Source organism: Syngnathoides biaculeatus, chromosome 12, assembly GCF_019802595.1.
Source record: "Syngnathoides biaculeatus isolate LvHL_M chromosome 12, ASM1980259v1, whole genome shotgun sequence".
Lineage (NCBI taxonomy): Eukaryota > Metazoa > Chordata > Actinopteri > Syngnathiformes > Syngnathidae > Syngnathoides > Syngnathoides biaculeatus.
In genome coordinates this window covers 21401281-21415562 of record NC_084651.1, presented here as the reverse complement: position 1 = coordinate 21415562, position 14282 = coordinate 21401281, and the positions used below count along the sequence as shown (strand labels likewise).

At 40.2% G+C, this 14282-nt stretch overlaps 1 protein-coding gene across 4 annotated transcripts; it reads left to right on the top strand.

The window, feature by feature from the left end:
• Positions 1-2419: 2419 nt before the first annotated feature.
• On the top strand, positions 2420-12399 carry slc29a3 (solute carrier family 29 member 3). Of its 4 annotated transcripts, XM_061836739.1 has the most exons (8): positions 2420-2570; positions 6149-6222; positions 7219-7537; positions 8635-8717; positions 8966-9192; positions 10349-10511; positions 11370-11717; positions 11828-11967. In XM_061836739.1, the coding sequence occupies exons 3-8, from the start codon at positions 7253-7255 to the stop codon at positions 11835-11837; spliced, it is 1116 nt and encodes a 371-aa protein (XP_061692723.1). In that variant the 5' UTR covers positions 2420-2570; positions 6149-6222; positions 7219-7252; the 3' UTR covers positions 11838-11967. The 4 variants fall into 4 exon arrangements, with proteins under 4 accessions (XP_061692723.1, XP_061692719.1, XP_061692720.1 ...); XM_061836735.1 differs by having other exon boundaries at positions 11370-12399; XM_061836736.1 differs by having other exon boundaries at positions 2570-2593; positions 11370-12399.
• The last annotated feature ends 1883 nt before the right edge of the window (positions 12400-14282 follow it).

Sequence of the window (14282 nt, the reverse complement as noted above, 5' to 3'; positions counted from 1 at the left end):
AGCTAAGCTAAACCGGACTTTGTTAGCACAAAGGTATGCCCTATATTTGATTTTCAATACGTCTCATATAAATGAATTAGCAGTACTTCGCTTGCATAATATAGCTACGTGTGAATGATTAACACATTTGATCTGTGTTGAGCGATATTTTGCGATGATCTGACTGCACAAACGTTTCTTTTCCTTCATACGGCGGTTCACAAACGGCTATACAGATACATATACAGATTTTGCACACAAGAGTGATATGTAACACGAAAATAGGAAACTGTCAATGACGAATTCGTCTTTGGGTTATAATATATTATATTATGTGGCTTCTCGGTCTTCCTCTGACTCTGGAAAGATCTTGCGCTAATATCAATGGTTTCTCCGTCGATATGCATGTAAATACCATTGAAATACCTCTCGCTGAAATACTTGAAGCCCTGCTGTCTGCTTTTCAACGATATTTCACTGTTAGCTAAGAATGCGAGTGAGAAATCAGCCGGTAAATCGGACAGTTTCGCTCTATTCTTTTCTTGCTGCGCCGCCCTTTTTGCTAATTGTTTGTCTGACGTAGGTGCACGTGGCGTGACGTCACATCAGGAGACGTGGTTAAGTGCCCTGTACGGAGGGGTCAATTCAGAGGATGGTGCCAACAGGAGTCGTTAGATCTGGCTCATGCTGTCTTGGTGCTCATGCATGAAGAAGTAAATACTGAAGCCATCCAAGAGACAACGGAAACAGTGAAGAGTCTTGGACGTGTGCGTCTCAGAGGGTAACTCGTTTTGTGTGAATGTAAAGAAGCTGTGAAGAGAGAAATGGTTCCCTTTGATGTGTACCCCATCGATGGTGGTGGAACGTGGTCTGTCGTCACAGTAGATAAAAGCCTGGAGACCAATGCAATAAGTCAAAGGTTATCCGGACAACAGCAAGCAAATGGCACATACAGAAATGAGACACCTACATCATCTTCGCCGTAAGAGGATGTGACCAGATCTACAGAAGCCCTACTACAAGTAGTTAGCGAATTACTCAGCAAGACCAAACCTTTTAGTGATAATTGAAGCTACTGTAGAGTACGAACTTTTTCTGGATTGCTGCCCACTCCACCTGGAGAGGAACCATTTGAACACTGGTTAGGTCAAGTTAATTTATTAGTTTCATACTTTGGAGTAAGAAAAGAACTCAGGTGGCTACCTCGTAGAAGTATTTTATACGACAGAGGCGCTAGATTTGTTTATTATTAAAACGTGAATGCAAGGGGCCACCCACTGGCTTTTGAGAGGACTGCAACCCATGAACTGATATTCAAAAGTGTTTCTCTTGTAAGAATGAGCATCCTGGAAGATGGCTGGATGGATGAAAGAAATAGGTTTTTAAAGATGAATGTGAATATTTAGCAGGTACTGTGTAAAGCAGTGATTTCCAACCTTTATAGACCCAAGGCACATATTTTACAAATGAAAAATCCCCACGGCACACCAACAAAAGTAAATGTCACCAAAATTGGATCGATTAACTACTGTATGTACTTCTTGCCATCTAATAGAAGAGGATTTGTTTGTTCTGTCTGTCATTGTGCCTCACTAGCATTAATAGATGAATAAAGACACATTATTTCTTGGAATAAATGTTTTTTTATTACATAAAATTGAATAATTTCCCACGGCACACCCGAATAGCGCTCATGGCACACTAATGTACCCCGGCACACTGGTGTAAAGGATCTAGTGAGTAAAGCAAAGTGAGTGAGCAAAATTGCCGTTTTGCGGTTATTTTATGTATGTGAAGTTGGCATAAACATGATGGATATTGTGTGATTTGCAATGCAGAAGTCAAGAAGTATGAGTATGATACCGCTGTAAATTCATATCGTTGATGTAATCCAAATGTGTACATAAACCGGAACATGTCAATAATCTCAGCAAACGCATCAGTAAAGTCATAAATACATTACAAATATGATTTAGCCATAAATTATTTTAAAAATAAACCCCCCTTCCCCTCCAAAAAAAAAGAGTAAATACACGTGACGCTAGACTGCGTATCTACATTGCAGCGCACCGTTCGTAACCTCGAAACCGCGTATGTGAAGTCCGTCGCCCTTGGTAGCCAAATTGGAACCATAAGTAAAGTGGACCACGACTAAGGATTAAAATTCTGACTAATTTTAGAGATAAACTCATAATTTGGTCGCTCTCAAACTTTATCTTATGTTATGGAACGTTTCCAACTGATCTCATACACAAGCCTGGCCTCCGGTTTTCAGAATTAGAGCAAGAGTTATTTTTTTGACAAATTTATATCGCGTTTTACGTCATTTCACGCCATTACAGAATTATCTGTAATGTATATAATTTGTCGGACATTAATGAATTTCCAGGTCTTGGGTTTTCGATGGCGTAGAATAGCATGTATGTTCAAGATATCTTTTTGTCTGAAAATCTAATACCGGAAATACAGTAGTAGTTCTTCGTCATTGGAATGGATGCATGTTGTGGCTTATTTGTCACCAAACGAGACCAGACAAGACGCGAGGGAGCTTTATTGTTGGGTCGCTGTGACAGGAGGAGACACAAGCAACAGTAAGTGGCCGAGCAACACTAAAGTATGTTTTGCTATTTGGATAAGCACCGTGGCAGTCGTTGTGTTAAACGCTTGTGTTTACAGTTCTTGTGTGGAATACCTTAAAACATTTGTGTCGCCAGTTAATTAATCACTCGCATATCGTCACAATAATTAAAAGAACATTTCGCTGAACGCAAACGCGGTTGTGTTCACCGAGGAGGACAAGTCTTCCTGTTACTTGCTAGCTTGAAAATGCTCAGTCTGCAGTCTCGAGTTTTTAAGCGTGTCATTGCATTTTCCACGCAAGTGTCATGTGAAGAGACTTCTTCCTCATTGCTTCCATATAACGCATTTGGATTGGCTAACCACCTTCCTCGAGTCTTTTGGTATATCATGAAGAGAATGAAGCATCTGGCCAGTGTTGTCGTATTGGTAAAAGTTCAACATTTTTAACAATAGTTTGAAACATTCACTGCATTATGGGGGGGGGGGGGGGGGGGGCACTGCAAGATAATTACAATATGGCTCATGATGGAAACAAGTTTGACAACACCTGGTCCAATATGACACATAAATAGATTGTCCAAAATAAGCTTGAAGATGACTACCAATGTGATTTATCAGTTTGAAAATGTAATAGGGACATGAGTGTGAATCCTGACACAGTTCCACGACAAATTTGGGAACAATGAATCATGTCAATCTGCAGCCTTGTACATTCATTTATATATTCATTGTAAAAAAATACAAGTTTTTGTAATGTTTTGGCATTCGACAATTCAATTTTTCTTCATGCAAGTTCTTCAGCTTTAATGAATATCCACTCATATGCCTTTTATGGACCTTTTATCCATCATGTGTTGTCATGTAATATTTAACTTGTTACTACAGTATGTCACATGCTCTATGTATACGTATTTGTTCTATTTTGCTTTGTTTTACTCTGCTGTCTGGACCCAGGCATTGAAAATATCTTTCCTAAAAAAGGTTCAGTAAAAAAACAAACATCAAAAAACACAACTTCACAGACAGCCCTAAATTAGTTTTAAATATATCATTGTGAAATATTTGGTATCTGTAAATCTGTTTGCACTGAAAAAAAAAACATCATACATTGTGGTTATTTATTTGTGATCATACAAACCGAGACTTTTTTTTGACGCAGCATTTTTCTGTAGGCTGGAGGTGCTCCTGCCTGCGAAAGTTTAATTTATTTTTTTAAAGTTTTTGTACCCTGCAACTGACGATTGTTCCGTCAGAGCATCCCCACCGGGTCTCCATTCCTTAGTGGGACAGTGTCGACCAGTGGTGAACATTGTTCATCGCCGACCAACCCGAAAATGTAAACTCAGCGAACATACAATGTCCAGCCTGCTTCTTGTCCACAAAGTTAGGCTCAGCGGGAAAATGTAAAGATCAATGTTTTGTAGATTTGCTTTTCAGTATACAGTATTTTAATTTTGTTTCCAGCCTTGTGGAACACCGCATCCAGTAATGGTGGCTGTGTGATTGACAAAGTCAATCAAAGCTCAAATGTCTGTCAAGCAATCAGAGTTAGTCAGCACAGCGCAGCCACTCAAAAAGTTCCTAGTCGCGATCAGAAGACCCTGTGAACTATTCTTCGTGAAAGTAGTTGTTTTCTACTCAGACTTTCTTTTTTTTGTAACCATGGGTCATAAGAAAGGGACTACTTAGAAGATGATGAAGCCCTTAACCATAAGCTAAATGTTGAGTCAACCTGGTAAAACACCACTGGCGTAGTACTATTATGGCATGTACTATGGTGCCAGCAGGAGGTAATCAAGACTATAACACCATTGATATTATTCCAAGATGTGGATATCTCTCCATGAAAAGATGGAGAAGCTGCTGAAAGTGCAAAAAACTGTTAAGGTTAAGTTCAGTGAAAGTGAAGTGGAATAAAATCCAATGCAACTATTGGATTAAACCCGTACACGATTTGTTTTTCAGAGCAGGAGTTCGAGAAAAACACATTGTATGAAGACTATAAGATTAATCCTGAGACATTAAGAAAGAACTCATCACCACCGATGGTTGATGAAAGAAAACTCAAAGTCATTTCCAATAAAAATTCCACCACCATCATCATAAAGAGCTGTCGAGAAGGATTACAGATCACAGGGCTGGATTTGGCTACAAAAAAAGAAAAAGAACCTGATGAGTCTGACAAGTGTTGCTATGATTGTTAGTAAATGGAAGAATACAAAATAATTTTCCATCAGTCATAATGTTGTCTGGCTGGATTCCTTTTCAAATTCTGGTCACATCAACTAAATTTGATTATTTGAAACATCCATGATTACAAGCCAGGCCAGTACGGAGACCTTGGAGATGTGATGTGGTCATCATTTTGCCGTCACTTCACTCCCTACGTTTGGGAGCAGCGTATTGATTTTGACAAAATCATCCCCACCATCAAGCACAGAAGTTGAAATGCTGTTCTGGAGCTCAAAGTATGACTTCACTTCATTGTGTGTCCAATTCTACCAGGAAAAAAAAAAAGGATAGGACCAACATTCCTCCTGGGATGTGTGCAAACTTGCTGCCCAACGAAAAAAAATACTCTACCTGACCATCTCTGTGCTTACCAACAAGGGCTTCTCCGCAAAAAAATAGCTTGGCCACCACAAATTTATTCTCCTTGAGAAAATAAAATTTAGAACTGTATAATCCATCTTTAATAAGCCCCAATGGATTCACCCATGCGGCACGGTGTATGACTGGTTAGCGCATCTTCCTCACAGTTCTGAGAACATTCTGAGGTTCAAATCCCAGCTCCACCTGTGTGGAGTTTGCATGCGCTCTCCATGCCTGTGTGGACTTTTCTCTGGGTGCTCTGGTTTCCTCCCACCTCCCAAAAACATCCATGGTACTCTAAATTGCCTGTAGGTGTGAATGCTTGTTTGTTTTAATGTGCCCTGTGATTGGCTGGCACCTGGCCAAATCTAGATGGGATAGGCTCCAGCACTCCTGGGATAAGCGGCTCAGAAAATGGATGAATGGGTTCACCCATGGATTTTTTTTTTCAGTAAAATGTCCCAATTTTTTTCATTCCCCTAATATTTTTTCCTTCTTTATTTTATTTATTTATTTTTTTTAGGGTGGCGGGTGAACCAGCCTATCCAGACATGTATTGGTGGTTTGTCCAAGCTTTTTCATTCAAGAATTTTTGGGGTTCCATGATCATCTATGAATAATAACCATTTACTGCAGTGTTTTTCTCCAAAGTTTTTGAAGAATTTGTTTATTTATGTTTACACACCGTAAAAATAGAAACTGATCATTTTATTGTCAGTGGGCAAAAATCAGCAGGGGACTAAATAATAATTTTTCTCCAGTATGTGCTGATCCTAAAATAATTACTGTGTGATGCAGCACAATAAAGTTTTACAACACTGTAGAGGATAACTGCTTTAATGAAAATATTAACTTATCATGCCAATCCGAACAAAACACAAGCATTCTTGTACTTGTAAAACCTTTATGATACTGTTCCTGAATTGGATCTCATTGTGCAGGTATCCTGTATTTGATGAGTCGCATTTCCCCCTCTTGTTTACATTGTTCAATACAGGTGGTACGCTTTCAAGAAATATTTCCAAAATAATGAAACAACTTAAGTCTGGTCTTCTGAACAAGCAGGAAATGGTAAGCCTCTTCTTATACATTAAAGTATCCATAGTTGCACACAATCTGTGACTCTGACCTCCAAAATATTTCACTTAGGAAGCTGTTTAAAGTGAATCCATTTTTTTTTCCAGGCTCAAACTGTTGCCATTGTAAAACATTTATTAACTGATGTAAAGAAAAGAGAATCACTGTATAATATGGTAAAACAAGTAAGAAAAACAAGTGATATATAAATAATAATCTGACAAGATAAAACTACTCTCTTTTTAAAAATGCCTGTCAGGCAGGTACCTGAGAGGCAAAAGGAAAATGTGAAAAATGTGAATGAAATAGTGATTTATGTTTTGTATGATCTCAGACCTGTTACTTAGGGTACAATAATTCTAGCATCTTTTTGATAATATTTTATATAATTGCTATGTAATTATCTGCGTTTTTTAAATTGTATTGAGGAAGTTGCTCCATCCTTTCCCTCAGCAAGTTCCTATTGTGGCGCTGTCGTTATCGCTACATTTATGAGACACACACACACCTGTTTGGCATCTCTGGTACATGATACCATCCTGTGGTAGCATCACAAAACAAGGCAAAGAAATTTTTTTTGGGGGGGGGAGATAAATCCTCAGCAAGTTGCACGACAGTACAAAATATGAGAAGGAATGCATGACAATATTTGTTGAAAAGGCATGACAAAGTCCTTTCTTAAAAGAAAAATGATGGCATTTTTAGGGGGAAGGAATTATTTTTTCCCTGCTTGCATTTATGACGTTTGCTCACTTTGGAAGATTGACAGTGTTTATTTATTTCACGTTTTTAACCAGAAACACCTCGTCAAAATTTCAAATCTTCTTCAGACAGCAAGTGCAACTACAAAACTGTAGACCCACACAATAATTTTCCTGATAATTTTGATGAACACTAAATTGTACCACTTTTGGGGATTTCACTGTTTTTTAACAATAGCATTTCAAGTTGAGCTTTTTTCTTCTGACACACCATTCATCCCATTCTCAGATTTCTATGTAACAGTGTCCACTGCAACTGGCAAATGGACAGAAGAGCACCAGCACACCCCAGCCTCAATTCCTCCTATATCCCCATTGGCCTTGACAACTCTACTTCATCAGAAGATGAGGAGAGTGAGGATCAGACTCGTTCCTCAGCATCTCTGGCCGTTCGCTACACTCCCGATGACCGCTACTGTTTGGTCTACTTCATCTTCTTCCTCATGGGCATCGGCTCTCTTCTGCCCTGGAACTTTTTCATCACGGCCAAAAGCTACTGGCTTTACAAACTGCGCAACGGCACAGAGGAGCAGCGCTCTGACCTCAGTGTGAGTACGACATATAAAAGATCTTCTCCATTTAGTCCATGTTCTAAAATATCCACAGTAGAGCTGTTGTGTGTTTGTATGTCACAGGAATGCATGTGACTTTGTAACTGGCAACTCAAAGACAAAATTAAAAGCGCCTTGAAAACTCGGCGAGGGCCGTTTGGTCAAAGTTAGCAGAGTTAAAAGACAGAAAGATGGACATAAGATAAGATCCAGTAAAGCTCTATCAAAGCAACACCAATTGGACTTCCGAACTATTAACTAGTTTGCCTCTTTCACACAGATTACACCAAATTGCCAAATTAGACGTAAAAGAACAACCTGCATTCCCCCACTTTTTATACAGTACCGAGCAAAGGGGATTATTGATACAATTGAGCGCTTTCATACATTAACACTGCATCTCCTCCAATCAGCTTATTAGATATGTGATGTCGTCATTGTCTCATGTGATGTATAAATTACTTTCAACACATCACGGCTGTCCTAGTACAGTACTGTAGAATTGCCTTACACATAGCCGTCATTTCCCTTGCTTTGTTGGTCCAATACCCCTGAAGGTGCAAAACTGTTAGGTGGACTTTGTCCTCCCATTCTGTGTCCGCAGGGAAAATGGCAAATATTAGAGGCTGTGTAAACAAAGCTTTTTGAAGACTTCTCTACTCTGCCGCTAAATACATTTTCTATTCTGTTCTAACATGACTGCACCAGTGATCACAACAAGGTCCACATGGGCATGGTTGGATAAGTTTGACATGCTCCAACCAAATCAGCTTTGCGGTGAACTGAGAATGACATTCTCATTTATATTTTCTGTGTAATGTAATTGTGTTTAAGAAATTGTCACTGCTTTGTAGCTTTTCTTGTTCTCCATTGCTTATTAGTTTGAGTTAATATTAAGATGGTTTTATATGAAGCCCTTAAATAGTAGGCTGTCATTACAGAAAACACCGAAGAAACTGGATCATTTCTTCTTGCTTCATCACTAATATTCTTTTTTGTTGTTGTTGAAAATTTCCCATCTTTATTTATGTGTGCACAATGTCAACATTTCCTTGAACAAGTATTTTTTTTTCTTTTTCCTCTACTATTTACAGGACTACTTTGAAAGTTATCTGACATTTGCTTCTACTGTGCCTTCAGTGCTGTGTTTGATTCTCAACTACATCCTTGTGAATAGGTAACATCATCATCATCATCATTACATGGTGTACTCTCATCAAAAATTCCTTCAAAATGGTGTAGTTATATATCGTCATAATAGTCCTATGAGGGAATCAATCAAACAAATCACCCTAAAACAGTACTGCAAGGGTTGTGAGACAGTTTTATGCATACACAATTGTATCATGAATCCATATCAAACAATAAAATTACTCTACAGCACATCATCTGTGTGGTGCTGATTCACAATGCTGTGTTTTCCAGGCTGTCTCCACATCTGCGCATCCTGTCATCTCTCGTTGTCATCCTGCTGGTGTTCGTCACGACGACTGTGCTGGTAAAGGTGGACGTGTCCCGCTGCAGGGTGGAATTCTTCGCGGTGACGCTGGCCAGTGTGGCCGTCGTCAGCGGAGCTTCTAACATCTTCTGTGGCAGCGTCTTTGGCATCAGTGGACACTTCCCGATGAGGAACTCTCAAGCCCTCATATCAGGTACACATTTCAGGGCTAATTTATTTTATGTGTGCAAAGTTGATGGGTCATGCAAAGAGATTTGGAAACCTATCTAAGGAGGCGGGATCATGATTCTTTATGCCAAAGAGACTTTGTTGCATTGCCGTTCTTTTTGTATATTCTTGGAGGAGTACTGTATGAAAATACTGTCGTGTGGGATTCATTAAACCTGAGCCAGTTGGTCACCAAACTTCTATGTTATGTTATTAATAATGAATGTTTTCTATCGTTGTGAATTCATTGATCAAATTAATGAATTTCTAGAATATTTATCAACAGGTATTTAATGTAGGAGAAAAAATATTGTCACGAAATGATTTATTTCTATAAATCTCTGCAAGCAGTTGATCAGTTTTTCAACAGTCCTAAGAAATTGCATTGTACCATTACTGACGAGCTTTCTTCAGAACAGGCCCAAACACTGCTCGTATGGTTCTAATTGACAACCTGGGGCATTATATTAATGACCCCTTCCATTGCTTATTTCGCATCTTTAAATACTGCATCTGAAAGCCAGGTGAAAACCGGGAGGAACACTCTCGGAAATGTTTTTTTAAATGCCACAAGCAAAAATGATCCCATTATATTTAAGCTCCAATGACATTTTAGAATTTATAAATGATCGAAGGAGTGATATAATTTCTTCTATAAAAAAAAAATTCCTTTTATATCTACATATTTTGATTTCAGTGCACTATGGGAATTGGTGCTGTCATCTCCCAGAGCAGTTTTTCCAAGTGCGCTGTCTCAAATTTCCACCCCATTGTTAAGTTATATCCAACACAAACGCATTTGTGGCAAGTGAAAACCTAACAAAACACGTATTTTTATGTGAGTGCTGGAGTGCTTGGAAAAACTAAGTGAGTAAAGACAATTTGGAGTTGTCACTAAATCTGATCTGCACATTTTTGGAAAGTGGGAGAAAGCCAGAATACCTGGTGAAAAGGCTCACAAGCACGGGAACATGCAAACATCGGCAAGATAGCAATTCCCAACCTCAGCACTGATGTAGACCTCCTTGCTGCCACTTTATTAATGATCAAAGACAAATATTTGGGGTTAATCTGAGTCAATAACTGCGCATTGTTGTGTCTTCCTGTCATTTTTTTAGTGTCTTAAGCACTGTGTCTCGCAGGTCAGGCTATGGGAGGCACACTAAGTGCTGTAGCATCAATAGCAGACCTTGCACTCTCGGAGGATGTGACAGACAGCGCCCTGGCCTACTTCCTGACTGCAGACGTCTTCATCTTGCTCTGCATCTTTGCATACTTGCTGCTCCCCAGGCTGGCCTTTTCAAGGTGCAAAAATATTTCCCACAACAACACATATTTGGTAAAGAAGAAACGTGGATGTGAGGAGCATAGATATGAGATTGAGTCGTAGCCTCAAGAGAACGTCTTCCTTCATTAGTTACACAGATGCAAAACTTCACATGCTCCAGGAGCACAAGATGGTGACCATAATGACAGTCTCGAGTGCAACGTGAACAAAATTAACATAACACTGTTGTGCTCACAAAGACGCACTGAATATTGCCAAATAATGAATATTGCATGCTGTCATTTTAAATGTACTGACCATTGTACTTGTCATGAAAATGAATAGAATCTTGCAGTATCATGCTGTTGGCTTGTTTATCGTGGAAACTAAAAGCTTTAGTCAAGGGGAATTGATTTCCGTGACATTATAATTGCTATCCACTTTGGTTCAAAACCTTTACATGTGTGCTCAGAGGAAAATGTCACATTTCCCAAATTATAGCTCCCAGTGGCTTCAGTATTTGAGACATTTCTATGCTTTTTTTTTAAGGAAGCGTTGGCAAATATTGCCAACATGTGCCATGTTAAGACTATTAGCCAAAATCTGAAACAATAGATGTTTCAGCTACTGTAAGTATTATCTCGTACGTACCCTGCCATTGGCTGGCGACCAGTTCAGCGTGTACCCCGCCTCTCACCCAAACATAGGTGGGTTGGCTCCAGCACACCCGCAACCCGAGTGAAGATAAGCTGGACAGAAAATGGATTGATGGATGTAACCTTAATAAAGAACACAACATACATTACTGCAAGAAACATGAATAAAAGAAAAAGGTGTCTGCTTGATGATCACTGAAATATTGATTATCCTGCATGTTGCTCATTTCATCCTCGTAGATACTACATGATGGCTGCGACGTTCACCATTCAAGGAGAGAGGAAGGCAGGAGGAGCAACAGGACCTGCCCAAACACCTCCATTGCGGCCCATTCTCAACAAGACCTGGGTTCTAGGCCTGAGCGTCTTCTGCGTATTCTGTGTGAGCATCGTAGTGTTTCCCTCGGTGGTGTCTGGCATCCAGTCCGTCAACATGGACAACGGGAGCCCCTGGACCAACACGTACTTCGTCCCTCTCGCCGGCTTCCTCCTTTACAACTTTGCCGACTTCTGCGGCAGGCAGTCCACCGCCTGGGTGCAGGTGCCGGGCCCAACCAGCCGACTTCTGCCCGCACTGGTTGTGTGCCGGTCCGTCTTGGTGCCGCTCATTATCTTCTGTAACTACCAGCCCAGGGACCACCTCCACACTGTGCTCTTCACTCACGATGTCTATCCCATTGTGTTCCACTGCCTTTTAGGCTTCTCTAACGGCTACCTGGGGACACTGCCGATGATCTACGGGCCCAAGGTTGTGCCCCGGGAGCTGGCAGAGGCCACTGGCGTGGTCATGTCGTTCTTCCTCACGTTGGGACTCGCTGGCGGATCCGTGCTATCGCTTGTTATTGTGCACGCTATCTGATTATGTGTGCGTGGATTTGGCTTTTAAGGAACGTTGCAATATGCACTATCTCACAAGAGTGAGTTCGGAGTCAGCTCTGCCACAAAACAGGTGAAAATCCGTGAGTGATTGATACACTATAAGGTGGTTTATTATTTAGTATTTCTGTAGATGCCATGAGAGGGTGCCAAAACATGACTTTTGTCCAAGTGGAGTTCCTTAAGTCACCATCTTGTCACCAAAATGACACAAGATAATGATAAAGCAATAATTTTATTGCCTTGGCATGAGCACAAAATCAGCAAATAGGTGTATAAGTTAAAAAAAAAATCTAAATGCCAAACCATGGTTTTTCTGTACATGATTTTTCAAGACTTTTTTTTTTTTGTCTTCATCTCAATGTAGTTTTACAATAAATGCTTGAAAAAGTGGTGAACGTGCTGTTGTGCAAAACTTCCAAATCCCTGTACAGGTGCAGCTAAAGAAATTGTGAAAAACTTTCATTGTTTCATTTCAAAAAGTGAAACCTATTTAACAGATTCAATTTCATTCAATAAACTGAAATATGACATGCTTTAAATATAAGTATTTTGATGTTACTATCTGACGGGTGAAAAAAACAGACACACACAACCCAAATCAACATTTTAAGAAAAAGCTTACAGTTAAGGAAATTGGTATGGAAAATGAGTTTCAATATTTCAATTGATTTACTAAAAACAGAAAAATTTTTCTATGTAATGTTTTTTCCCCATTGTTAATCATCTTTTTTTTTTATATACTCAGCTTTCAATACTTGATCTTGGTATTAATTGTTAGTTGCTGTGTGATTTCCAGTGGAAAAATTGCGCTTACTTAGATTGGCCAACAGAGGGCAACAAAGCGCAACATTTGGAGCGCCGTTCTGTGGTTAGTGCTGACAATGTTTTACCCTTGGAAAATACTTGAAAACAAACAGCGGACACATGGAAGTTAACTGCCACCCTTCGACATGATAGTTGTTTTCCTTCCGGCTTGTCCCTTTCGGGGTTGCCACAGCGTATCATCTCAGATGAACGCATATTTATGTTTGGCACAATTTTTACGCCGGATGCCCTCCTGCCGCAACCCTTCTCAGGGAGTGGAGGCCCCAGTGAGATACGAAACCACAACCCCTGGTTTACCAAATCAGTGCTCTAACCACTGAGCTACGGGGCCTCCTACCCTTCTACATGATAGTAACGTCCTGTAATTGATGTGCTTGCCCCGTGGAGGCTGAGGACCCCACCTAATCAATCGAGGGGAGGATCGCACCCAGGGGCCCACCCGAGAGCCATCCAAGGGACGAGACACGTCGCACGCTGAGGGACCAAGGGCGGTCTGCCGGTATCCCGCCGGCTCCCCCAGCAGACGTAATGGCGTTACATAAGCTTTCAATGGGCTTCATGTGTCTTTAAAGTTGTCAAAAATGCTCGAAGAATCATATGTTTACAATCATGACGCCGCATGACCCTAACATTTGTTAATTATTGAAAATGAAAGTAAAAACTCTTGTCTGCTATTGACTTCCAGTGACTTTCTGCCAACCTAGAAAACCACGTTGGTGAAGACACGGTGAACGCCCCCATAAAAGTCAAGCTAGGCTAACAATGATCTGATTTGATTAACTACCTTGTTGCAAACTGTTCCACTTCTCACTTTTATAGGTAATTTTATGCTTTTATAACATGCACACACACACACGCACATGAAATATTATCATTCATTACCCAGCTATCTATTTTCCGTTCTGATTATCCTCAGTAGGGTCATGGTGGAGCTGGAGCCTATCCCAGCAGACTCTGGGCAAGAGGCAGGCTACACCCAGAACTGGTCGCCAGCCAATCACGGAGCACGCAGAAACAATTGACCATTCGCACTCACAATCACTCCCAGGGGGGGATCTAGAGTCTCCAATCAGTGCTTGTTTTTGGGATGTGGGAGGAAACCAGAGTGCCCGGAGAAAACCCACACAGGCAAGGGGACAACATGCAAACTCCACACAAGTGGGGCTGGGATCTGAACTTCGGTCCTCAGAATAGTGAGGGGGTTGTACTAACCAGTGGCCCCAAATACTTGTGTATTTTTATGAATTTAAAACATTTCAATAAACTTGAAAATGGAATCAGCACATTTGTAACGTCACTCTTAATTCAATCAATGCCAACATCATACACAAGTATTTTATTTGACAAATCAAGTGTACAAATGTATAGCTTATGATACAGTATATGCAGTCATTAAATAAAAACATTACATCACCCTTGTTTCTTCAATTTCCTCTTCATTTTAATGCC